Here is a 24,055-nt window from a genome sequence, read left to right as displayed (position 1 = left end):
ATGTCTTAATAAACACCCAACTTGGAACAAAAACCTATTGATGCAAAATTATGAGCCCTTGATACTAATTTGTAGTAGACTTTATTCTGTTATGGGACCAGCGGAATCGTAACTAGTACAAAATATCACTTATTATTAAATCAGGATTAACCCTTTGAGATGTATCATCTAATTTTCAAAGGGGGTCCCAAGACGCAGTCTCTACAGAACAAACAGCAAACAAAAACAGTGGAGAACACAAAGAGCACAATAACATCAGAACGCAAAAGAGTAATTAAAACCAGAGCTGGGATAGACGTTTATCAATACGGACAGACTGTGATTACAACCTTCAAACAAATTCCCATTTATATGTAAGATATGAGACAATTTCACATTATTTATTTTTTTAAATACGTCTAGTGGTGAATGAGAACAAGCATTTACAATACAGGTGAATTATTCCAGTGTGAAGGAGCTTCTGAAGATGCTTCTACTTATGGTCACAAGCTTTTTTTTCCCATTTCCTGAGTGTATACAGCAGCTGCAATTGTGTTCACCATAGGAAGTGCTCAGTCAGCACTGTGTGTTTGCCAAGAGATGTCAGGCCTCAACAATGGTCTGTGACGAGAGAACAGGAAGTGGTGACTGAGCTTTCTAAATGCCAGCCTGGGCCTCTGTTTTGGCGAGGGCTACAATGGGTGAGGGTAGCTCCTGGGTATGCATGGATTGGCCTTGAATGGGGCTTTTTGCCCAAACCCCCTGTTATGTGTTCATTAATATATTCTTTTCATTATCTTTCACCTTCACCTTAAAACAGGGAAGGATATTCCTGACAAAAAGGTTTGCGATGAAGGTCAGTCCACCCCCCCCTCCCCTTTTTAAAAATTGAAATCCAGGAGTGCCCCGCTTTAATTGCCTGGCGCTTTGACTCCAAAAAAATGTCTGCGCTCCATCTTGGCAGTAACGCTGGCTGCTTAAGAGGCAGGGAGATGAGAAAGGGAGTAAAGGGTAGGAGCCACCCAGAGCTTGCTAACTGTCACCACAGACCCAGAGGGGAGAGGAGGAGGAGGAGGAGGAGGAGGAGGAGAGAGGGCAGGGAAGACAAGGCTGACTGCTCTAACACTCTTACACATATCATCATATCTGTATGATCAGTGGGGTGGTGGATAAGGGAGGGCAGGTTGAAACCCCAGAGCGGAACTGACGGCTACACCTGTCCTCTCCTCCTCGCTCGCTCGCTGCCTTGCTCTTTCATTGTCCCTCTCTTGCTCGTCTCCCCTCTCCAGGGTCCTCAGGGTTAAGATTGTTTATCTCTCTCTCTCTCTCTCTCTCTCTCTCTCTCTTCCTCTCTGTGTCATATGTACTCTCTCTGTCTCTCCGTGCCCTATGGTCCAGTATTCGTCCTGGTGTTTCTCCCCTCTCTCTTCCCCACATGGGTCCCTCCATCCTCCCTGACTCCCCCCTGCCTCCCTGCCATAGAGATTCTCTCCTAATCCCTGGAAGTTTGGAACTAATGAACTAACTGCTGAGCCGCTGCCACGGAGCTTGGTCCCAAACTATACTGTACTTCACACTCGATTTCCTCTCCAGATGGCATGGTGGCGCGGCGACACAACGGGGAGCACATCTCACACACCAGCACGCGCCTGCAAATGCACATGAGATCACAAGTCGTACAACGCACACACAAACACACTGTACATCACTCAAGTAATACAGAGGACCAGTGTTTAGTACAGTATAGAACCTTCTTCTTGTTGGCATTCAACGAGTTAATTTACTCTTTGTAGTTACTTTGCAGTAGTCTTATTATGCAGACTTAATTTTACCTTGTTGTGGAAGCAAGTCTCTTTTGAGTGGAAGATACTAAATCATTAAATACAAATGCCCACAATAACTATGTAAACATGAATATGGAACTGTGTAAATATAGAACAACTTAACGCAGAGAGTCCCCAGTCAGGCTGGATGCTTTTGACGCAGCCTGGGGCTGGTTTTGTAAATGTTTTGCATATGAATTAAGTGTTTTGCTTCTTTTTGCATTGAGTTTATCATATTTTTTGTGCTTTTAAAAGAAAACACTCGGCCTGACTGCACAGATCTTAACTTTGGATGTTCACCCTCCTCTACTCATTAAAGGTTAAAGCTGGTGCAAATGATGCTGACCTAGGGATAAGGACAGTGACTCTGGTTATCTAGTTGCAATGCAAATGAATGATGCAGCATGTTGATTTTTGTTTTTGTGATTTTTACAGGTGGGTTTTTTCATAGATATAAAGTTCAGCTGCAATGACTCAAATTCCAGATATTTAAGCAATGTGCAACAAGGGGTTCTAAATCTATATTCTTCTCATTTTTGTTAGCTTTGGTTCATTTTATCGACAACTGAAACTGATTTTAGTTAAGAGTTGTAGCTTATTTCAGGGTTTCGACTTCCTCTTGTAATAACCCTGTTGGCTCCAGACATGATGCTTTTCAGTAACAATAGGAGCAGCTGAAGGAATTAAACCTTAAATGGCACATTTTTTACAGTCTATTACCTTTTTACTTTAGATCCAGCACAGTTGACGTATAAGATATACTCTATGCATGAACTGTGTCTGACACCAGAGATTTTCAACTTAACATAAATTATGCAGCCAACTGTCAACTGATACATGACCTCTGTTCAATGCTCACTGTGTTATTCAAGAGGACACTGAAAGATCCCCTCTCAGTTTAAGTGGATTCAAATGACTAAACTCTTGACAGAATGAACTCCTGGGAAATAATGTTAGCCAGTTGAATTATGAATACTGAGCATTTGTATTTAGCGTGTCAGTATGTGTGTTCATGACCGTCTCTCTATATACATGTGCTTGTGTGTACTTGTGTGCTCAAAACCTCAGAGGACCCAGGGGACTTCATAGAAACTCCCAGTCAGCCTGCCAAGACTCACAAATGGGATGTGAGCTGTTCAGCCAGAAAATAGACCCAGTCCCAGCCAGATCAGAAAGACTTTCCATTCCAAGTCACACACACGTGCATGCACTGTCTGTCATAGGCTGTGTATGGGTGTGTTGAGTGTCGGTTCAGGTATCGATCTGGGTCTTTTGGGAGGGTACCGTAGGTGAACAAGAGGTCAGAGTGCATGTGGGAGTGATGACAGTGCTTAACATTTTTTGCTTTAGAGACCTTGTTGAGGGAACACACAGAAAGAAGGCATGACTAAATGTTTAAACACCTTTTTCCGTACTTTCAATTCAATACAAGTCAGAGTTCGCGTATTACATTTCAGTCTTTCATTGTCTTTCGAAAAAGATATGCCTGCAGCAGCTCCATGTACCAAGACTTAGGGGTGAGGCTTGGGGCCAATCGAGGGACAGAAAAGGGCTGATACATGGAGAACAGAGAGGTCCTCTCTACGTCTCTCATTATCCTGTTACACCCTTGTGTTTTCACTGGCAGGTCTGCAGCCCGCTCTGCTCTGTGCTACGTGGGCTGCACAACGCACCCAGCATTTGGAGAGTAACCCCAGTACGGGGAGTGATGATGGAGAAGGTGACGATTAGAGGAAAAGATGAAAGGATGGGGTGGGGGGAGTAGAGGGGAACGGAGCAGATGTGGGCACACATGAAGGAAAAACAAGCAACGCTCTATCCCTTGTTTTACATGAATTTGACTAAATCCTTTCTAATTTGTGCATATTGTTTATGGTTTCGTCTACTTTGCTGTAATATAGTGACCGCAATAAATATGCTGCTGATGAATCTCTTATTTTCAGCTTATTTACGCAAATTTCGTAAACTAATAAAAACTTATTGCTAAACGGCACCAACTACATATAAGAATTTGTCTTGTGAAGACTTGGAAATTACATTAATTAAGAGATGCTCGTGGCTGATTTAAAGTGTGTAGTAACTATCAGCTTTTCTACCTCAGGCTGTCAGTTTTGACCAGCTATGACAAGCCAGCGCATGATTTACAAATCTCCCCCTCTCCGTTTTGCTAGTTATGTGTTGTTGTCTGCCCTGACAGGATGGCGGATAACACACAGTGCGCCTCCGACTGACAGAGCGAGGGCCCGAGTCTCCTCCTGCTACATCTCAGTTATCAGCGTAGCCTGATTTAGTCAGTCATTTCACTCCAGCTCTCTTTAGTGCAATGTGTCACTTGTCAAAGCCTATCACGACTTGAAGCCTGCTAACACACACACAACCACGCACGCACTCGACACACAACAGACAAGCGCACACGCCTGCACGTGAGGCAGGCTGCCTTCACCTGCAACAGTTTACGGCTCATTGTAAATAGCATCGCAAGTTGCACAGCGGGGTGCAAAACGGCAGCTCTGTGCAAAAAAAGGAAAACGGCTACACTCGCTGCGACTCACGATCTTCTACTCATTTTACACAGACCCTCGTATATGTACACACATTTAGAAAGGCGCGCCTCTGTTTGAAGGCACCACGTAAAAGGTGCAACGCACGTACAAGTAGTTTTTGTAAATGCAGAAACGTGGCCTATGTTTTTACAGTGACAGATTTGTTAATGTTGTAAATGATCCAAATGTTTCCCATTTCCCATGTGATTAATACCACATTTCTGCATTTCTTGTTTTTCTTGGAAGCAAACAAAGATTTTTGCACTTTGCTGCAAATAAAACAAAAGGGTTTAATAATTACCACTGCAGTGGGCTGTATTTCAAATGGAATGAAGGGACAGTGAGCCAGTCTACACCCACATTTTATCCAGAGGCAATATTTGACGTAGCTTGTTTCAAGCGGCATGATGGCAGGGCTGAACATCAATGATGTGATGCTGAAGAGGATGGTGCTCCTGCTGTGGGCTGTACACACATAAGTTTGGATGCTCCAGCCTGATGTGGTGTCTACAAGGCGGTATCCATGCTGTGTCACGTATACACAGCACTCTGTAGGATCCTGAGAGTGGAGCCTCAGACTGTGTGTTAAGGAGCTGGCCTCGCTCTCCTGGTAGGTCAGCCTCCCTGCACTTGAAAAGCTTCTCATGTGCATCTATGCGTCGGAAGGCCCTGCTTGCCTGACCGAGCGCTCGCCCGCCTGCCCGCCCATGTGTCAGCTCCTAATGATGAGGATGATGGAGGGAATCAAAGAAGAGATGGAGCTGACGTTGGGTGAGCTCTCCGTGGGACACCAGGTGATTGGGGCGGAAGCTTTGAAGCAACTTGTTGGATGGCTGTCCATTAATGTAAAATATCTCCTTTTTCAAACAGCTTTATTCAAGCTTGGAGTAACGGAGCACAGATGGATCAAGGTGTCTGGCAGAATAATCTCTCTCACTTTAGGAAAAAATAAGAGATGAAAGAAGTAATAGTGCGCAGTGACCTGGCGATCGCCGTAGCCTTTTGCTTCAGAAATGCTGTCGCAAAAGAAGGAAAGCATAGAAGATGGTCTTTGCAATGAGTGGTCTCTGGTTACATGTTCTATACCCATGCAAGTGCAGGCTGCCTGTAACAGACTCTGGTGCAGCCCTCTGCAGGCTATTTGATCTGAGAATCTAATAAACCATGCTTTTTTATTGTTTGAACCACTGTTTATTTAGTTTGGTCAAGGATCAGTGTGCCTCCCTGACACGCACAACAAGCAGTTCAGTTTCCAAACCCTTCAGACTGCAAAGGGACAGGCTGAGTTTCATCCACCAAGTAGCAGGTTTACGATGGCTGAATTATGGCCGCTCATATCGCTCATCTGTCTTAAGTTACCGCACCACCTTTGTGGATCTGTCTTGGGTTGTGAGCGCAACAGTAAGAGAGACACGGAGGACATGAGAGATTTTTGAGTGAGACTCAAAGACCAGCAGTGCCGTTGTCATGCGGTGTGACAATAAGGGGATCTGGATGATGCACAGCAGCCCAGCCTGCTGGTGACCTCTATTAAAGCCGGGCACATCTTTGATATGTACTTTGATACTATATTTTATTGATACTGGAGGAGGTTGCATATCATCCAGCACAGTTCTGCATTCCACAAGATCACCGTCGAGGCTGTTTTGTCTCAGAAGCCGTCTCCTGGGGGACACTTATCGCTTTTCATACAACTGAACCTCAGTCAGTTCCAGTCAAATCCGGGTTTTACAAGCATGGTGACATACGACTCCGAAAGTTGTGTTTCTGGTCCTCTTTCGTGCACACATCTACATTAATCCACTGAGCAGTCTGCTCATGATATACTCGCCTCTCCAGTTTCTGTATTGATGCCGTAGACTGAAAGCATTTGAGTTTGGCGTCAAAAGATGAGACACTTAACATTTCATTGTTAAATTACAGAGTTCCCATCTAATTTACTTTCCATTTAATAACATCCTGTCACATTTGCCACATGTGTCGGCGCTCCCTGTCCTTTTATACCCACACTATGTTTTATCAGTAACATAAATGGCATCGCCAATAAAATCCCAACCCGATCATCTCCACACACACTCGCACTCACTCAAAGGCTGACCTCACAGCTACTAAGCTACTGTTTCCTCAAACTGCCTAACTCAGACCACATTTCTCTCAGAGGCCTTTCTCATCTCACTACCTGGCCTTTTCTCTCCATCACATCCCTCTTTCTTTCCATTCCTGTAGCCGAGCATCTGGTTTGAATATAGAGGCGTGTGCTACTGTGTTATGGATCCAAATCGGGACCTCTTCAGAACACACAAGTGCGTTTTTATATCCACATGGGGACACACCATTGACATTAATGCCTTCCCTAGCCCCTTACCTCACTGTAACCATCACAACTAAAGGCAGTCGTCAAACCTTTGCTCTAATCTGAACCAAAACCCATTTCTAACCTCAGCCCTAAAATCACATCTTGATCCTCAAACTTTGTGACAATGTGGGGACAATGTGGCCGGTCCCCACAATGTCCTCACTTTGATTGCAAAAACATGGATTATGGTCACCACGTTGCAGGTAAAACAAGTTCATACAAAGGAGCAAAATGCTGCATGTTTTTTTTTTTTTTGTTTGTTTTTTAAGTTTACTGTGTTTACCTGCACCACAGTTACTTTAGTTGTGTTTTGTTTTTTTAATTATTTATCGATGGATGTTTTGTTTTTGTTTAATGATGAAACATACTTTAAGTCTGGCATGTTTTTCTCTCTGTTTTATGTTTCATTGCTTCAGACAGAGGCCAGGGAGACTATCACCAGAATGTTACCGCATCTGGATCTGGGCCGGACTGAAAAGTGTGTGAGGGTCAACTCCGTGTCCAGTGGCTTAGCTGAGGCCGACCTGCAGGCAATCCTGCAGGCTGAAGTTCTCCCTCCTGCCCTTATGTTGCCCAAAGTGGAGGACACAGAGGAGGTGAAATGGGTAAGGTACAAATCCTCATTGAAACACTTTTTGTGTGTGTGTGCTTTTTTTTATTTTCATTTAATTTTTTTATGGATAAGCTGAAATAAACTCTATTCAGAACCACAGAAAATGAAAAACAAACAAGACAAGAAAACAATACACTCAAAACTAGTAAAATACCCCTGGCATTTCTCTTTCTCCTTTTGATGTTTTTTAAAAAACAGTGGTACTCTTACACAAACTTATGAAGTAAGAAGAAACCACGGGAATCTTCAAAGCAATGATAACAAACATTTCCATTTCTCAGTTAACAAATGGGAATCAATCTCTGTGGCAGGACTCGGGGACCTACTCCGTGTTTTCTTTGGCTGCCGCTCAAGGCAAGAAGGACATTTCTTTGGATTAGCTACAGAAGCTTGATCGCTTTCTGTAAAAACACAAAGGTGCCCTCTGCAACGGCCGAACTTCCTTGGAAGCTTCCTTGAACTTTCAAGTGGCTAGGAATTAATTCAGTCAGATTTAAAGGATCCAGACAAATAGAGTGAAAATGCATTTCAGTGGTTGGGTTTAGTGTTTCCACCAGCTGAGATTGACTAATATTGTTGCTAATTTTTCTGTAGAGTTTTCAGTTTAGGTGGTAAACATGTACCAGCTTCCCTCTGGCTTTCTATAAAGGGGCGCTGCACGGATGTTCTTAAAGGTCTGGAGACAGTGACATCACTAATGAAGGCCTTTCTGATCAGCTCCATATGGTCCACTTGCCAGAAGGAACCAGCTTTCTATCGGTTTCTTTAAAGCTTTCTTTAAACTATTCAAAGGTGATTTATTGGCCCTTAATTCAAAATTAGATAAAAGGTTTTTCCTACTCCTATATGCATATAAAATGCTCTAACATGCGTTTGGCCGATAGCAGGAAGTTTTTAACTAGTGTTTTTAATTAGAACACCTCTTTTCTTGCTGCCCTTTCTTTCTTCCCAGTATAATTGCTGACAGGTGTTCACTAGTTCTCTCCTGCAGCTCAGCTGTTGTCCCCTCTACTTTTTTTCTATAAAGTCAGTTTGCAGACAGGTTGGGAGCTTTAGGAACCCAATAACTGCCTAATTCTAATGTTTTGTGACGAGGAACTCGTTGTGGTCCTTTTTCACATCTTCGGTGTGTTTCTGCATCAGCAGGTGCGCGTCTGTTCATTAAACCGGAGCTGGTAGCTCTGTATGCGACCGCGATTCATTCACGTATTTGTCCCTCCCAACTTTTTCAATGAGCTCTGTGTTCTGCCCTGCACATGTGTCTGTGTATTCATGTCTCGCTGTTAGCATGTGCCTGTTTCTCTCCCCTCTTGAGTCTGTGCAGTAAATCCCTCGCTTGTTTATTTTTCTCCCCCTTTTTTTTGTAAATTGATATTAGCACACGAAACATCCACACTGATTTGTTGCTAAAAGATGGACTTGCTTGTTTCCCTTTGTGGAGAAACCTTTAGCTCTGCCTTTCAGCTCTCCCCCATCTCTTGTGTGACTGACGGGCCTTATTGGGCTGTAACAGGCGTAACTCCCTCCTTTGTCTGAGGACAATTCTCACACAGATTCGGAGCCGTGTGCATTCTTTGCCCACCACACTATTTGGTGTGCAGTGGGACCGAAAGAATCGCACCCTGTCCTGCTCCTCCTCCACTCCTCCTCCCGTCCCCACCCCTCATCCCTTTCTCCGCTTCCCCTCTGTGAAATGAACACTTCAGCAGGCCGGAAACATTTAATCTGGCCCCCTTTTGAAGAAAATTAATTGAAACTTGTCCCACTATAGCCTGCTTTCTCCAGCTTCATCTCTCCCTCCTTCTCTTTTCATGATTGGGTGGTAAAATTGTCAGAGGGCTTGTTTGTAGCTTTGCTTTCATTGGCAAGAGGAGGTGTTATTTCTCTTTTTTTATATTCTTTTATGTATTTCTCCCAATTCAGTTAACATCTTTTAAAGGTCCTGGTTTCGAGAGCCATTGACTGCTAATGATTGCTGTACGCGCCAGACGAACAAGGACGACACCTCTTAGGCAACGCAAATCAGGCCCTCAGAGTGTATAATAGCTGAAGAGGCGAGTGGAGCAGACGGACAGAAACATGTAATCAGAGAGAGGCCGGCGGCTTTTGAGCTACCGGTGCTGCATTGAGCTGTCATTTGTTTTCCTTCGGCAGAATCCAAACAGCCCGCTGGTCCCGCTGCAGCCTTGTGAGGGTTTGCGTGTGCAGTGTAGTGGTGGTAATCTCTGTGTGTAATATCAGCCAGGTTTCCCCACACTGGGCCATATCTATCTGGTTTCCTCTGTCACAGAAATAGGTTTATCTACACCCTCTTTTCACACTCGCTCTCGGACCCCCCACCCCTTCCTGTGTTTGCGAAGGAGGGGGGCATATTATGCTAAGCCCCCAGCGTTAGTTTTTATGTTGCCATAGCAGCCTTGCTCCCACAGGGTTGTGACCTCAGATGATTACAGTACAAAGCCTATTGGGTCTTGAAAACCTCTTTGAAGATAAAGTCTTTGATGGTTTGTATTTATGCAAATCTCTCAGATATGATTTATCCAACTGAGATTGAATGGAGAGATGATTAAAATTGCCCCTATTTTTTTTTTTGAAATCCTTCAATGGAGGCCCACTCTTTCAGTTTTGAGAACAAGAGTGGTGAGTGCGAGCATGGGGGTTATTTTGCTCTTCATTTAGAAAATAGCAGTGCTGTACCTGAGGTTATTTATATCTGTCTTTTTCCTGGTGTGTCAAAGAGGGAGTGAGAAAAAGGAGAGGAAGGGGGACATGGAGTTAGACATTTCTACTCAGCTTTTTTATGCTGCTTTTTTTTAATGGCTTTGAAAGGAAATATCTGACGGAGGGGGCTTTTGTGTGTTTCCAGATGATAGATTTAGGAATTTGGGCTGCCCCACTGGCAGTCCAGGGCTAGCTGTGAACTGGTCTGCTGGAAAAAATCGGAATGCTTTGGTCTTCAAAGAATTAAACTTGGTTTTATAGCCCTACTTAGGTGAGCTTGCATATTAGCAGGAGTCGTGCCGAATAAAGGCCTCAGCAAAGTGTCACATCACACTCTGATTGTTGCTCCAGTCTCCCTGCTCCCTACCATGGAGGGGAGACGCAAAACAGAATAATGCAGGAGTAAAACACACTCTAAGACATCCCAAATCTTGTTTCTTCTCCCCTTTTGTTTTTCGGCGGCTTGCCTTGTGTATGCATGTGCATGTGTGCATTTACATGTGTGCACACTCTCTCCTGGGAGCACATGCTGTAGTGCCGAGCCCTTTTAAAAGAAGGTAGAGCGGAAGGAACTTCAGACGACGGAGGAACCCTGGTGATAATGTAAAATATTTCATTTCACCGGCTTTTGTTGCCGCTCTCCTGTGCGCGTTTTCTCTACTATTTGAACCCTCACAGATGTGTCTATGTATGAGGGATGCAGTGGGAACAGTGTAGGTAATAAAGGTGTCAGGATCCGAATCAAAAGTGAGTTTTTGAACAATGAGATTATTTTTTTTCCTCCTATGTCTGTCTTGCCACAGAGTGGATTTTGAAAGATGTGTCATATCGTTTACCATTGTTACTGCTACTACAGTTTTTCTTCCACTTTTGAATTCACTTTGACACAATAGCTCAGTGTCTCAGTATGAGTTTCCTATTTTTCTCATTCATATAACTAATACTGCATTGATTAAGAGCTCGAAGGGTGGCAGTGGCATACATTCTACAGAAGGCCTGGAACACGAGTGCAGCAGAACATGGTGTTTCATAAAGGACCGCGCTCGCGACCACAGCCTCACGCATGGTTTCAAGCTGATTCGAAGCCCTAAAGGCTTATTTCTGGATCCACAAAGTTAATGGAGAATCCTGCATAGGCACTAGTACTTCTCGCTGTACTTGCTCGTGTGTTTATTGCTCTCTGGTGGGTGTTGTTAATGAGTTGTTGCATGAAGACTGTCCCTATGTGTTTAGTTTGTTGACAGGTTTCAGCACAACTTGAAAGGACGGCCAGTGACAGAACGCGTTCGCCTGGTCACCTTTGTGGAAACCGCCATGGGCCTGCTCAATTTTAAGGTAAATCACAAACAACATCACCCCCCCCCCCCTTCCAAAAAAGAAAAGTGCCTGCGTAAGACATTTAGCGGCTTCTCCATTGTTCACTTTAGATTAAAGACTGTGTCGTGAGCGCGGAGCACTCCACGTGTCCAAAATGAAAAGAATTCAAAGCTTTCGGACAGTCTCTCAAAATGAGCCTTTTTTTTTTTTGTTCCAGTTCTTTTTGTCTGTGTCTCACTCCATCCCTTTCCAGACACGCTGACATTTTTTTAATTAGAAATGCTTTTAATATTATCATGGTGGAAAAGTTCTTAATGATATTTTGGCACGCATCAAAGCGGCTCCTGTTAAAGTGCAGCACGACCTTCAGCGACGCGGGGAAAAGGGCATGGTTTTGTGCATTTGGGGAGAAACAAGCTGTCCTTCCCTCCTTTTGATTTGTCGTTCAGTTCAGTCTAATTCTGCGACTGTGTTTGTGCTTATGAGTGTGCGTGTGTGTCTGTGTGTCTGTGTTGTGATAGCAGGGGGTGCCTCTGTGTGCTTTCTTGAGAACACGCTGTAGCTTTGCCCAGACTGAACCCCAGGTTACAAGCATAAAAAAAATCACTGTGGCACAGCTAGTGGTGAAATTAATTTGGAGGCCAACAAAAGCAGGAGACATGTTCTTATTGTTTAACACTCTTCACCACAGACGATCATAATTGCTTTTGTTCTTAATTTATCTCGCATCATTCAGTAGTAATTGTGGCCAGTTCTCCTTTCCAGACAATAGGACCTTTTACTGATTGGCGTTTTTCGCTGTTGATATTATTATGATGCATGTTTTTTGTGGATTATTAACTACATTTTCTGCAAAAACATTTTGACTTGTCCAACTCGTCTCGGTTAAAGCAAGAAACTTTTGTGTGTGTGATCAGATTCCTCTCTTTCTCTGTGTTTAAAGAACATATATTTGCCCACAGCTGGCGCATTGAGAGGATATTTATAATAAACTGCCTTATGGTTATATTTACTGAGCAGCATTTAAATTAATTAAGTTAATATTTAGTTCACTGCACCTGAGCCTATATTATACGAAAATATCATATAATCCGTCCAGGCCGTGTGTGAGGAAATCCGTCTACTAGCGCCCAAGGCTGGTCTTCAGCATGATGGCGTGGTGTTTGGCTCGGACGACTTCTGTGCAAGCATAGGTAAATAATCCAGCTTCTGTCTCACCTGCAAATACCGGATCCTGTACACGACAGTGGTGAGTAATACGTACATTTGTTTTACTCTGTGCCTATTTGGGACCAAATGGCTGATGCCAACCTTTTTAAAATTTATGATCAGAAAGTGCTGGAAGTCATGTCGTCCACATCCAGACTGACATGGCCCTGTGTAAATTCTCTTGCGGTCTCCCATACGTTCTCTTTAGGCGCCACAAGGACTAAAGATGCCAGGGAGCTTCTGTATGCGAGGCAGAAGGTAGTCGTGACCACCAAAGCGTTCGGGCTGCAAGCTATCGACCTGGTGCACATCGACTACAAGGATGTGGAGGGGCTGAGGCGGCAGGCCAGAGAGGGTGCTCTCATGGGCTTCACAGGTGAAGTACCGACTGTCTGCATCCCACTCTGCCTGTTATGATAAACCCTGTGCCTTCAGGTCCGGCCACACCTCAGCGTTTCGGCCTCATAGCTCTTACTTCTGCAGCGACTTCACATTGTTCCCATTTATCTTTTTCTGTATGTCGCTCATCCGTGTGGCTGGATAATAGACGTCCCTTGTACTGTGTCGCGCGCAGCACTCAGGCAATCGAACGTTTGCGTTTTCATTCCTCCTCCCTCGGTTAGTCTGTCTTACTCCCGCCTCATTCCAAATGAGAATAGGAAATGAGTTGGCTGATAAATTTTAAATGTTGCTCGAAAGAACTGTGGGCGGATGCAAAACATCTCCTGGCTTTTCATTTGATATTTATAGACATGGACTGTGCATTGTAATGAAGAGCTCACCAAAATATGATCAGTGTGTGTGCTTCTTTTTAAATCGGCCTGTTTTTTTTACACTTTAGGTGCAGCTGAAGTCAATTGAGAGCGGCACTGTAGTTCTCTTATGTCTGTTGTGCCCACTCTGACTGGCTTTGTGTTCACTAGGGTGCGTACCGGTTTACGTGTGTGCACGTATGCTTACAAGGCGTTACTAGTAGGGTGCAGCAGCATCTACTACACCCGCGCGTGTGTGTCTGTAGCCAGGCAACACTAGGGTGTGTGTGTGTGTGTGTGTGTGTGTGTGTGTGTGTGTGTGTGTGTGTGTGTGTGTCACAGACTGCCTGCTACCAACCACAGAAGGCAGGACAGCCTGTTCCATGGCTGATAGTTCAGATTTTTCCATCGATGCAGCAAATATATTTTCATCCCTTTTTTTTCTTTTTTAAATTCTAACAGACATAACATTTTTAATATACTGTTTACTTCACTATTGACTATTTGAGGAAGAAATGACTGCCTAATGCACAATGTGTTGCTTAGAGGTGGTTAAAGTTATTAAAGGTGAACAGAAGCAGCTGGTTGATGAAACGAGTGATCAAATTTGATACGCAAAGCACAGGATTAGTGGCTTACAAGCCGTGGGCGCTCTGTACAGCGTAATCTTAGTAGCTATTACTGGTCCGCGTGTGCTTAAGCAATAATACAGCGCAGCCAAAAGCTTCTATCTGTGCAGTAATTGACCTTGGCACTACCTAAGCCGCATACAGCACCCATTAGCACAGAGGACGGGACACTCTGGTCAAACACAAACACCCAGTGCTTCTTACTGGTAAACGGGGCACTGTGACGGCAGAGACCTTCACATCAGATCTGTTGAATGTAATTAAATCAGAGGATTTATTAATGCAGAAGCTCCGCTTTGTAAACCTCTCCCTCCACTACTTCATGCTTCTTCTCATTCTGCTGCTGAAGGCTTTGCCTCCCTCATATGTAAAACGGTTCCACAAGGCCCTCTGCTTTCAGGGACCACATTTCACTCCTATCCCCGGGACCCTGTCCATCATTTGCCCGACAGCACTTTGCTAAACAGCAATCCTCCAATGAGGCGTCGGCACCACATGGCAGCCCAGGATTGGCTGGAGGGCATGAATGATGCATTATAGGGGAACCAATGGGTTGTAACTGAGGGCACCTGAGTCACTCTGTCTGATTCTTCACCCCGTCAGACTCGTGTTGAGACACACACACACACACACACACACACACACACACACACACACACACACGTACAGTGTATTCAGTGGAAATATGCTCCTGTCCTCAGCCGAGGAGTAAAACAGGTGACGGGGGAGGGCACAACCTAGATAATGCAGAGAACATGATAAAACACCCAAAATATACACATGCAGAAGATTGCTTTGCTCTGACACACACTTGTCTCCAGCATCACACTGGGGAAATGACAGGTTCAGCAGGAAAAGTGCAGCTTCTCTGTCTGCATTCACAGTGATTCGAAAGCCACAAAGTGACTTAAGTCTGTTTTGTGAAGGCGAAATTCCATTTTAATACGTATACATTGTAGGCTTTTACTTGACTTTGTTGTATTTTTTTCTGTGATCAGAGCTGGATGGAGCTGAACTGGGCCTCCTCCTCCCCTGCGTGTGCAGCCCGCCCGCTCAGCCACCTTGAAGGATTTGTTGTCTGCAGCCGAGCTAAGCCCTAAAGTGTCGGGTTCCTGCTGGCTGCCACTGAGCCGCCGTTCTTTTCATAACCTTAACTTATCACTACAAGTTTGATCTGCAAATGTACACAGGATTATGTCTGTGGCGTTTGCCCACATTTAACTACGAAGGAGGTCGAGCGGAAGGGTGCGAGGAACTCAAGTCAGGCTTCTGTTTGATAACAGTATGCTGCTATTCTATTTTCATATTTTCCGATGCTTTTGGTTTGTTTGCCTCACGATAAGTGACCTGTGTGTCAGATTCGGCTCTGCCAGGCTCACGGAGGCTGTGCTTTTATGATCTGTGTTCTGGTTGGCTTCTGTCACGCTCCGCGGTCTCACTAAGCTCAACGGTGCTGCTGCAAACAGAGATGAGACGCTCGGCCTCCTTCGTGATGCGCGGCATCCTCCGCTGCGGTGTTGGCCCTCTGACTCATTTTGGTCACATGGAGCATATTGACACATAAGCACGCAGACATTTAGTCCAGCACACTCGCAGCGCTTCTGTCTGCTTCCTCTGTGTGCTGTTCTCATCAGCAGCGGCCCCTCGAAACACTCACCGTTTTCATAAAGGCAATATTGTTTTTTAATTACACAGGAGAGAGTGAATTGCGCACACACATTTATCATTGGGTCAGTGTCAACAGGTGTTTCAATACGAATACTTCTAGTTAAACTGGGTGTGAGCCACAGAACGCCAGCTGTTTGTCATTTGCATGTTTGACTGTGATGTGTCTGTTTATGTGCAGGTAAGCAGGTGATCCACCCGGGGCAGATTCAGGCTGTGCAGGAAGAGTTCTCCCCCAGTCGCGAGAGGGTCCAGTGGGCCAGAGAGCTCATTTCTGCTTTTGACCAGCATCAAAAGGAGGGAAAGGTAATATTACACATCACTGATCACACCCTTAAATTCCTCTCTGTCGTCAAGCTAAAGAGACCCATTATATTTAAGGTTTATAGTAAGATGGCTTTTAGATTATGTATACTTTGAGAAGTGGTTTTATAATTTCTATCAAATTAAAAGTAAATGTTTTACATTTGATTATAACTTTGCACACAGTCTATTGTTGTTGTTTATTATACAGTATTTTGTTGCAAGCTGTCCTTTTGTGTTTACTGAGTGCTTATAGTTTTGCTACAGCTTTAGTAGAATTTAGCTTCTTAGAATGTTCCATGTGCTGCTGCTGCTGCTGCTGATGATGATGATGATGATGTTGAGGCAGTCTGTCTTTCCTCTTTTTTGCGTGTCCTCTCACATGCGTCTGTAGTTCCAGAGAACCCAAATGTTACAACCCTGGGTGTCTCTGAGAGACGACATAGGCGATGGGGGGAGTCGGGGAGGGGGGAACAATTAAGTGTACAATATTATTGTTCCTAATTTAGTGCATGGTTGGATCCTGTGTGTTGAGCTCTGTGGGCTATCTGCTGAGGTAATACACAATCTGCCCACACCTCTCTCAATGCCAGGGCTGCTCCCACTAAGCATCGCCCGAGGGATTCATATCCTACTCATCCCTCTGCTGGGGTGTGTGTGTGTGTGTGTGTGTGTGTGTGTTTGTTTAATGGTTTGAACATTAAATGGGGTCAGTCTTTTTTTTTCTATTTCTTTTGGTCTTGTAACATGAAGTCCCTTGCTTTTCCTCATTCACACCTCCTATCACTAATTTGCATTTTGAGGTGTTTGAAGGTCTTTTCTCTTGAAACCATTAAATTACGGTTATAATAATTTTTAATCCAGACATTTCCTAACTAACTTTTCATTGCTTAGAAACATTGATAATCTTTTCTCCATTTCAATGGCGTGTTCCACGTCTATCAGTTCAAGGTTTTGCGCGGCAATCTTCATACTTCATTTAAAAGCATTAGAATTGCATTTACTGTCCTGTTGTAATGTTTGCTTCTGCTCTCGCCTCTGTTACAAACCTGTTCAGGGTGCGTTCACCTTCCGTGGCAGCATGATTGACATGCCCTCGCTGAAGCAGGCACAGAACATCATAACACTCTCCGCCGTGGTGCCCAAGAAATAAGACAAATCCGGAGAAGAAGCGGGAGAAACCCCTCGATTAAACTCCGAGAGGAGCGATCAAAGGAACTGAAAGTGTTGCAGAAAATAGATTTTGAACTGTGAAAATACCTTTCATTTTAAATTAATTATTTAACAATTGTTGAAACATTTATTAATGAATGAATTGTTCTGATGTTCGGATGCAAACTCTGCACATGCCGGGAATCGCCAACTAGCTTTTGGGTCATTATCCAGTGTCGGCACGCTCCGTGGTGCCGTGTGCGCCGTCCCTCCCGTCTCTCCTAGGTCATGATGAATGCTCTCCCATCTCCACAGTCGAGACCGCTGGGTGAAAGGGTAAACAAACACAACGAGCCGCTGTTGTGGATCTATTCTCTGGGCCCCCGTGTTCCAGTCCGGCCTCAGCCCCCTGCCCAAGGCCTGACTGGCAAACATCAAAGCTCGGTGCACGAGAGACACCACAGATGGGAATTCATACAGTGACTGAGTCTGCCTCTTTAGTACATGCTGCCCACTTTAACCCTGTTGAAGGTATCACCTCAAAAGATCCGCTACACTAAGACGTCTGCAGCGTTGCTTAGCTTGTATTCATACATCAGCATCCGCAAACACCACTTCATTCTGCATTTGTTATTTTATTTTACTGTGATCGGCGCTCCTTGTCCCAGAAATTAGCTCCGTAAAGTCGTTTGCCGTCACAAATAAAAGTACAATGAGCTTCTGTAGAGCACTTGTGCGCGTCTCGTTTCCAGAGACAGTGAAGGGGGCGTGTTGCTGGAGTTCGACAGATTAGTGGCCATGTTGCTCCAGCAGACCAGGGCCGAGGCTTTGTCTCTCTGACTGTGGATGGGAGGATAATTGGGGGGGTGTTGAATGGTTAATAGTGCCATTGGTGACCATGGTAATGAAAGGCACCGTGGCTCCCCTGCCCCTCCGCCGCCACTCATCTCTCTCCCGCTCGCTCTCTTTTTCTGTCTGTCCTACTGTATGATCTATTGTGTCTGGGGCAGGACTGTGGTCGGTGCCAGGCCAGGCCAGACAAAAAGATCGAAGCCACTCCTGCTCCCCGCCATAGACCTGAACAGTAAGCCGTCTCTCTGGCATTTGGCCACATATTCCCCTCACCCCTGGCTCACATTGACTGTCACGAACCCACATTCAGCTTGTTTGTTTGTTTTCACTCGATCTGCTTATTATTGTTGTGCCCTGAGGTTGGTGGGCAAAACTGCTATTATGTGTGACTTTCATTAAATGAATCCACAAATGTTATTTGGGTAGCGCCCTTTTGTGAAGCTCTGCAGGTCAGCCAAGCAGATGCTGGAAAACCAGCTTCTGAAATTTAATGACATAAATGGTAACAGTTTGCAAAATCTGTTGCTACTATTTCATTTGCGTGTCCTTTTTAATTGTACATGTGGGAGATAAATGTTGTGAACAAACGTGAAATAAATTAGAAATGTTTCCTTTTTCATTTAAACTGTGCTGCAGGTTTGTTTGATATATATATATATATATATATATATATATATATATATATATATATATATATATATATATATATATATATATATAGATATATATATATATCTATATATATATATATAGATATATATATATAATATCTATATATATATATATATATATATATATATATATATATATATATATATATATATATATATATATATATATATATATATATTAACCAGCTCCGCTGTAAATTCACGTTTTCATGTTCTGCTCTGAATATTTTAATGTTCTTGTCTTTCAAAAGTTGGTGCTAGTAGGTCTGACTGAGCCATAGAGCGCTCAGACATCCACAGGCTTGGTGGGTGTCTTTAGTGGTTAGAGGGACCCACTGCTTCGCACCAACAGGTGTCTACACAGTCGGGCAGGACGCAATCAAAGCAGAGGAAGCAGCTCAGGGCAACTTGGAGAGACCAAGCATATTGAGTTTTTTGACACTACACATTGTCTGTATATCATTGATTGCTCAGTGTACATCCCCCCCACCCCCTATTTGATGTTCCAGCCTTTTCACCCCTCCCTCTATATGCGTGTCTCTGATTAGAGGTGACACAAACTGCATCTTTTTTATTTTTTTATTTACGCAGCTCGTTTTTTTTCCGTTTTTTTGCGCGAAGGCCACATTTGAGTATTAAAAATCTAAAGGACTTTTAGTGACATCTCTGTAGATTAGAGGAATTCATCCCTGTCTGCCTCCGCTGTGTAATTCTACATGACATTTCTATTATGTGTGGAACTGATATAATCTTCTCAGTCCGCTTGGCGCTTTTATTTAAATACATCTCTCCGGTATTCCCAGAGAGAGTAAATTACAATTAACACGATTATAACCTTACAAAATTGTGACGGGAATCAATTAGGCTGCGAGCAGTATTTCATACGCCGGTAATGTGTTGGTTGAGATTGCTTTCATAAATTATGAGGAACAGCGCAGGCGGAGAAAATGCATGTATGCAAAACACTGTCAGAGGAAAATTAAAACGAAATGTTTTACATATTTTTCCATTAATCTAAATGGGACCCGTGTGGCAAAGATGGTTTTATTCTAATTCCCCGCCCGGGGATGCCCAAATAATGACTTGATGTTTTAATAGACGTCTAATGACAATATATGACAAACTAATTGCGGCAAAAGATTATTCTAAAACAATAAAATGCCTCGTTATTGTAGCTGCAGCACAGTTTGAGAAGTGGAAAGCAATTAGGGAAAATGCCTTAAAATACAACGTGCACAGAGTTAATCAACATAAAACATTTAGCTTAAACCAATTAACTGTTTCAATATTTAGGAATATTGTTAAAATAAATTAGAACATTTTGATAGGGACAGCACTGAACTGTTACAGTCAGCTGGTAGTGTTTTCCAAATTATGGCCCTCAGGCAACAAAATGTTTGCTTTTTCTTATAGATTGTTACTTTGATAATAACAAAAGAAACGTTCGTGTTTTTTTTTTTTTTATTTAAAGGTGAAATAATTTAAATAGGAAAATAATTGATTGCACCTGTTTGAAATTTAATTCGAAACAAATGTTCAACCATCGATGCATTAATTCAAAATAAATTCAATGTTGAATTTTGAATGCTTTGAGTCGTTTCCTAATGCCCCAAGAATTATTTTAACCACACTGCATTTATTTATTATTATTGTAACCTTTTCTAATCTGTGACGGACGCATGTCCAGCCTCCTCCTCTCATTTATGAAACTCGCCGATCACAACAGTCAGGCCGCGGTGCTTCATCAGCGATCCGGTTCTTGTGGGCCATTACTAAGTGCATTTGAGAAAAGAACCCCCCTTTGCGTGAGGGTCCCCCTCAGCTTAGAGCAGACGTGACAGGAGCCGGGAACAGTGAGGTTGTTAGACTCCAACTTTGCCTCCACCTTTTTATTTTGACATCAGTCTTCATGTAGTAGATCAGAAACGCTAAAAGTCTGGTAATTTTCATAACAAAATGCCTTGCCTGTAATTATTATTGGGTCTGGTTTCTCCCACGTCAGGTCTCATCTGGACAGAAATGCCATTCAAAACAACAAACACGCATCCAGATGTGGCGCAGTCGCTGCCGCCCACCTGCTTTAGGCCCTTCCTAGAAGATGAGCTGGGAGGCGTCTGCCTCCACTTTAATTCATGTTAACCCGTGCGCTGCTGCTCTTCGGGCCTATACGTTGAGGCGCGCGTGCATGCATGCGTGCGTGCGTGCGTCTCGCCTGTGCCAAGGTTCACTCTTGAAAACGTCGTGTCCACTTCCACGTGGGCGTGTTCACCTGGCGGCTTAGTTCGATGTACTGTAGGTAAAGATGCAGCCAAAAGGAAACGGTCTCCAGCCTCCTGTCTGTCTGCAACTATTTACAACAAATAAATGATAATTTATTGTATTATCGATACTATTCTCCTACTTGGAGACAAGAGTATGCAGGATATTGTAGGTGACTCTACCTTCCTCCACAGCCTTCCTTTTGGCCTGACTCCCCCCTCAGACTCCTTTCTCCTTAACGGGCCCACATCAAAGGCTGTCCGGCCCCGGTGGAGACCACTAAAACCTTCCCGCTTTGTCTGCTGTTGCCAGGAGTGAGGAAGGGTGTCGGGGGGAGGAGGAGGAGGGGGTGGCATGGTAATGAGACTCGTTACACAGCGACAAAAAGTCTCCAACTTTTTTGTTGTTGTTGTTTTTTTACCTCAGCTCTCCATCTGTCGTCGGATCTGACTGGTTTCAATTCAGTTTCGCTGCAGCAAATGCTTTTTGTTTTCCAATTAATCCCAGCTTTTTAGTATTGGTGTATTAGTTCGTATTGTTTTCTGGCAGTTACTAAACAAAACGCGAGCTGCTTATCCTGGATTTGTCCCGTTTATGTTTGTTTGTGGCTGAACTCTCCAGACAGGACACAAAGTTTTTACGCGACCGACGCAGACAGTTTAAGAGACGAGGGGGAAACGAACAGGACCTTATAAAATGAACAGAAGGTCTCAGTCCTTAGCGGACTTCAAACGGCACACCTGCCACGCGCAGAACTCGCATCAATGCCTTAAATTATTATTTTTTTTTTTTTAAGCTTTCTCTATTCGTTTTTCTAGACAAGGAATTCTCGAGTGAGCGTCGGCGTAACTTTTCTTAATGAGACTCGTGGAGACTGATGCTTGTCCTCTGATCCTCCTCCGCGTTGTGTCTTTGATCTACAACTGTTACGTTACCTGCGCTGCGGCTGATCTTCGTCACATCAGAGGCTTCGTCGTGTTTTTTACTCTCGAATCAAAACTTTGCCAGAGCACATGCTGAAGTTTTTAAATAATGTTTCTAGGAAAAGTTGCAAAGGTGCGACGCGTTTATCCTGCCTCGTTGTTTCGCCTCAGTAAATATGAAACCGAGACGTTTTCACCCGAACTCGCTGCTAATCTTCCCATTTCGGTGGACGTTGGGAAAGCAAAGCTCTGTATCTGCCCAGTCTCCATCCCCTCCGCCTCCTCCACCCCCTCTCTGCCTTTCTGTGCCGTTGAGCAGGTGGACGCCGCGCACCTGCACGCACAGCTGCGCGCACCTTGTTATTGCTGCCGCTGCTTGACGCACAGATGAGCGCAGCGCACAGCCAACAAAACAATCCCGATAATATAAACCTCCAGTGCCACAGTTCTCAGCCTCAGCGTGGCTCGCTTCTTTTTCAGGAGGGCCCCTAACGCGTGCACCATTTCTATGAATCAGACAGCCTCCTTTTCTGAATGAGAACTCCAAGAAAAATTCTGTCTAAAATGGAAAAAAAATTGAAACAAATGAATAGATGCGTTTAGTCTGGTCGTCCTGCTGCCCGTTGTTTGTCATGCTCCGGACATCAACATGACACCATCTAATCCAATTAAACACGATAACCCTGGACTCACGTATTATTCGCTTCTTTTTTCCTTCAAGTTGCTGACAAGCACTCTTGGTTTTGTGTGAAAGAGAGAGTCAAGAGCCCTCTCCTAATCCCGGGCACGACTAAGGGTGATTGAAAAGTGAAAGAAACTCCTCATTGGTCCTCGAGCTTGGATGGTGTTCCCTTTGTCCACGACTGTGGCTTGTTTTGTTTAGTTTGGTCATCGCGCCTCGCAGTCCATTAATCTAGGTCTTTAAAAAGAAATCACATTCACTGAACTGGCGACGGTTTGTGTCTGAGGAAATGCACCGTGCTTTTATTTTACAAACTAAAATAATGACTTGTACTGCCTGTTCCCACACACACACACACACACACGGGACGATTACACTTTTTATACTTAAAATATTTAGTAAAAAAGATGACAATCACCGCGCATTTATTGCCCTCCTCAGCTGATGATGAATTTTAAAAAATAAAAAAATAAAAATTTTAGTCATTGTGAGAAAAGTTACGTGTTTCTTTAAAGGCTCGAAGTGACGTAATATATTATAGGTGTCGCAACATGACAGGTAATTGACAGTAATCCGCTCTCTCTGAGGCTCACGGGGGGATCTAAAGTAAATGGGGATACGGTTAATGAAGCACCACTTGCCCTTTGCTTCTCATGCACAGTGTGCAGCGGGGAAGTTTAGACAAACTCCATTCGTTTTACGTACTTTGCAGGTACGCGGTGAGAACATCTCCAGCGACTTGAGCGTGTGGAAACTCGGCGGTTTGTTTGGGGGTGGGTCCGCCCTCCGGTGTGCTGCTCATCTTCAGGTGATGACTCAGGTTATTGCGCTCAGTCTGTGACATCTCGGAGGCGTGAAATTGATGCGTGCCTAACTAGCCCTAATAAGCCTCTCCGCCTTCCAGCAACCACCGGCTTGTTGTTATGCTTATTATAATTCATATTGGACAAGTTCCCTATAGGAGCTGTGACAGACGGACAGAGGCCAGGTGGGAGAGGGAGGCTTTGAGCGCAAGGAGTCGCACCTCTTCGCTCCACGCGCGCGCCGCTCGCTGCTTCGGGAGCCTGCGTAATGAGGGCACCTATGGGGCCCTCCTGGATGGAGAGGTGTCCTAACCTGCGAGTCACGCCTCCCTCCTCGCCTCCCCCCCCCCCCCGGGCGGCGCCTGCCACAGTCCGCATCACCCAGAGTTCAGACTCCGCGCGCAACTTTTGACAACGATAATGATGTGCGTGGCGATGCTGAAAACGCGAGGAGGGACCGGAGTAGGGAAATAAGGAGCCTCCGCGTCTCTGCGGGGGAGGGGCTTCGCGTTTCTCCTCAGGACCAATTCACGTCCGATAGAATGGAGCCGCTGTGCAGCCGCCCACTGACGTGATGAATACATAATTTGCTGGTCCTGGAGCTCAGATGCGCATGTTTGTTAGAACAAGAAATCAGGTTTAAAGGCAATAAGCGTTGGGTTATTCGAACGGTGACCATTTCTAATGACCACTCCTCGTGTGATGAATACATGTTTTTGAAATTTTAGTGAGCGATCAGTCACGTTAATGAAAAATTGCCATCTCTCAAGGTTTAGTGTCACTAAGATGGATAAGCTTTGATA

General features: G+C 44.3%; 1 protein-coding gene and 1 long non-coding RNA gene across 3 annotated transcripts in view; one reads left to right on the top strand and one right to left on the bottom strand.

Annotated features, from left to right (window-relative positions):
- clybl (citrate lyase beta like) overlaps positions 1 to 18,533 on the top strand; it is a 41,562-nt gene extending 23,029 nt beyond the window's left edge. For both annotated transcript variants that reach the window (XM_029136978.1, XM_055505132.1), the window contains exons 3-8: positions 7,118 to 7,306; positions 11,269 to 11,370; positions 12,452 to 12,545; positions 12,770 to 12,937; positions 15,789 to 15,913; positions 16,968 to 18,533. In XM_029136978.1, coding sequence (XP_028992811.1) covers positions 7,118 to 7,306; positions 11,269 to 11,370; positions 12,452 to 12,545; positions 12,770 to 12,937; positions 15,789 to 15,913; positions 16,968 to 17,063 — 774 coding nt within the window. In that variant the 3' untranslated portion in view covers positions 17,064 to 18,533. The remainder of the gene's footprint in view (positions 1 to 7,117; positions 7,307 to 11,268; positions 11,371 to 12,451; positions 12,546 to 12,769; positions 12,938 to 15,788; positions 15,914 to 16,967) is intronic.
- A 1,473-nt stretch (positions 18,534 to 20,006) lies between these two features.
- On the bottom strand, positions 20,007 to 22,625 carry LOC114847762 (uncharacterized). The gene is made up of 3 exons (XR_003784262.3): positions 21,266 to 22,625; positions 21,027 to 21,146; positions 20,007 to 20,932 (listed from the first exon to the last, which is right to left on the bottom strand). It is a non-coding gene; the product is annotated as an uncharacterized LOC114847762 (long non-coding RNA).
- Between the last annotated feature and the right edge of the window lie 1,430 nt (positions 22,626 to 24,055).

Source organism: Betta splendens, chromosome 21 (genome assembly GCF_900634795.4).
Source record: "Betta splendens chromosome 21, fBetSpl5.4, whole genome shotgun sequence".
NCBI classification, from domain to species: domain Eukaryota; kingdom Metazoa; phylum Chordata; class Actinopteri; order Anabantiformes; family Osphronemidae; genus Betta; species Betta splendens.
The sequence above is the reverse complement of the archived record's forward strand: the minus strand, read 5'-3'. Positions and strand labels throughout refer to the sequence as shown.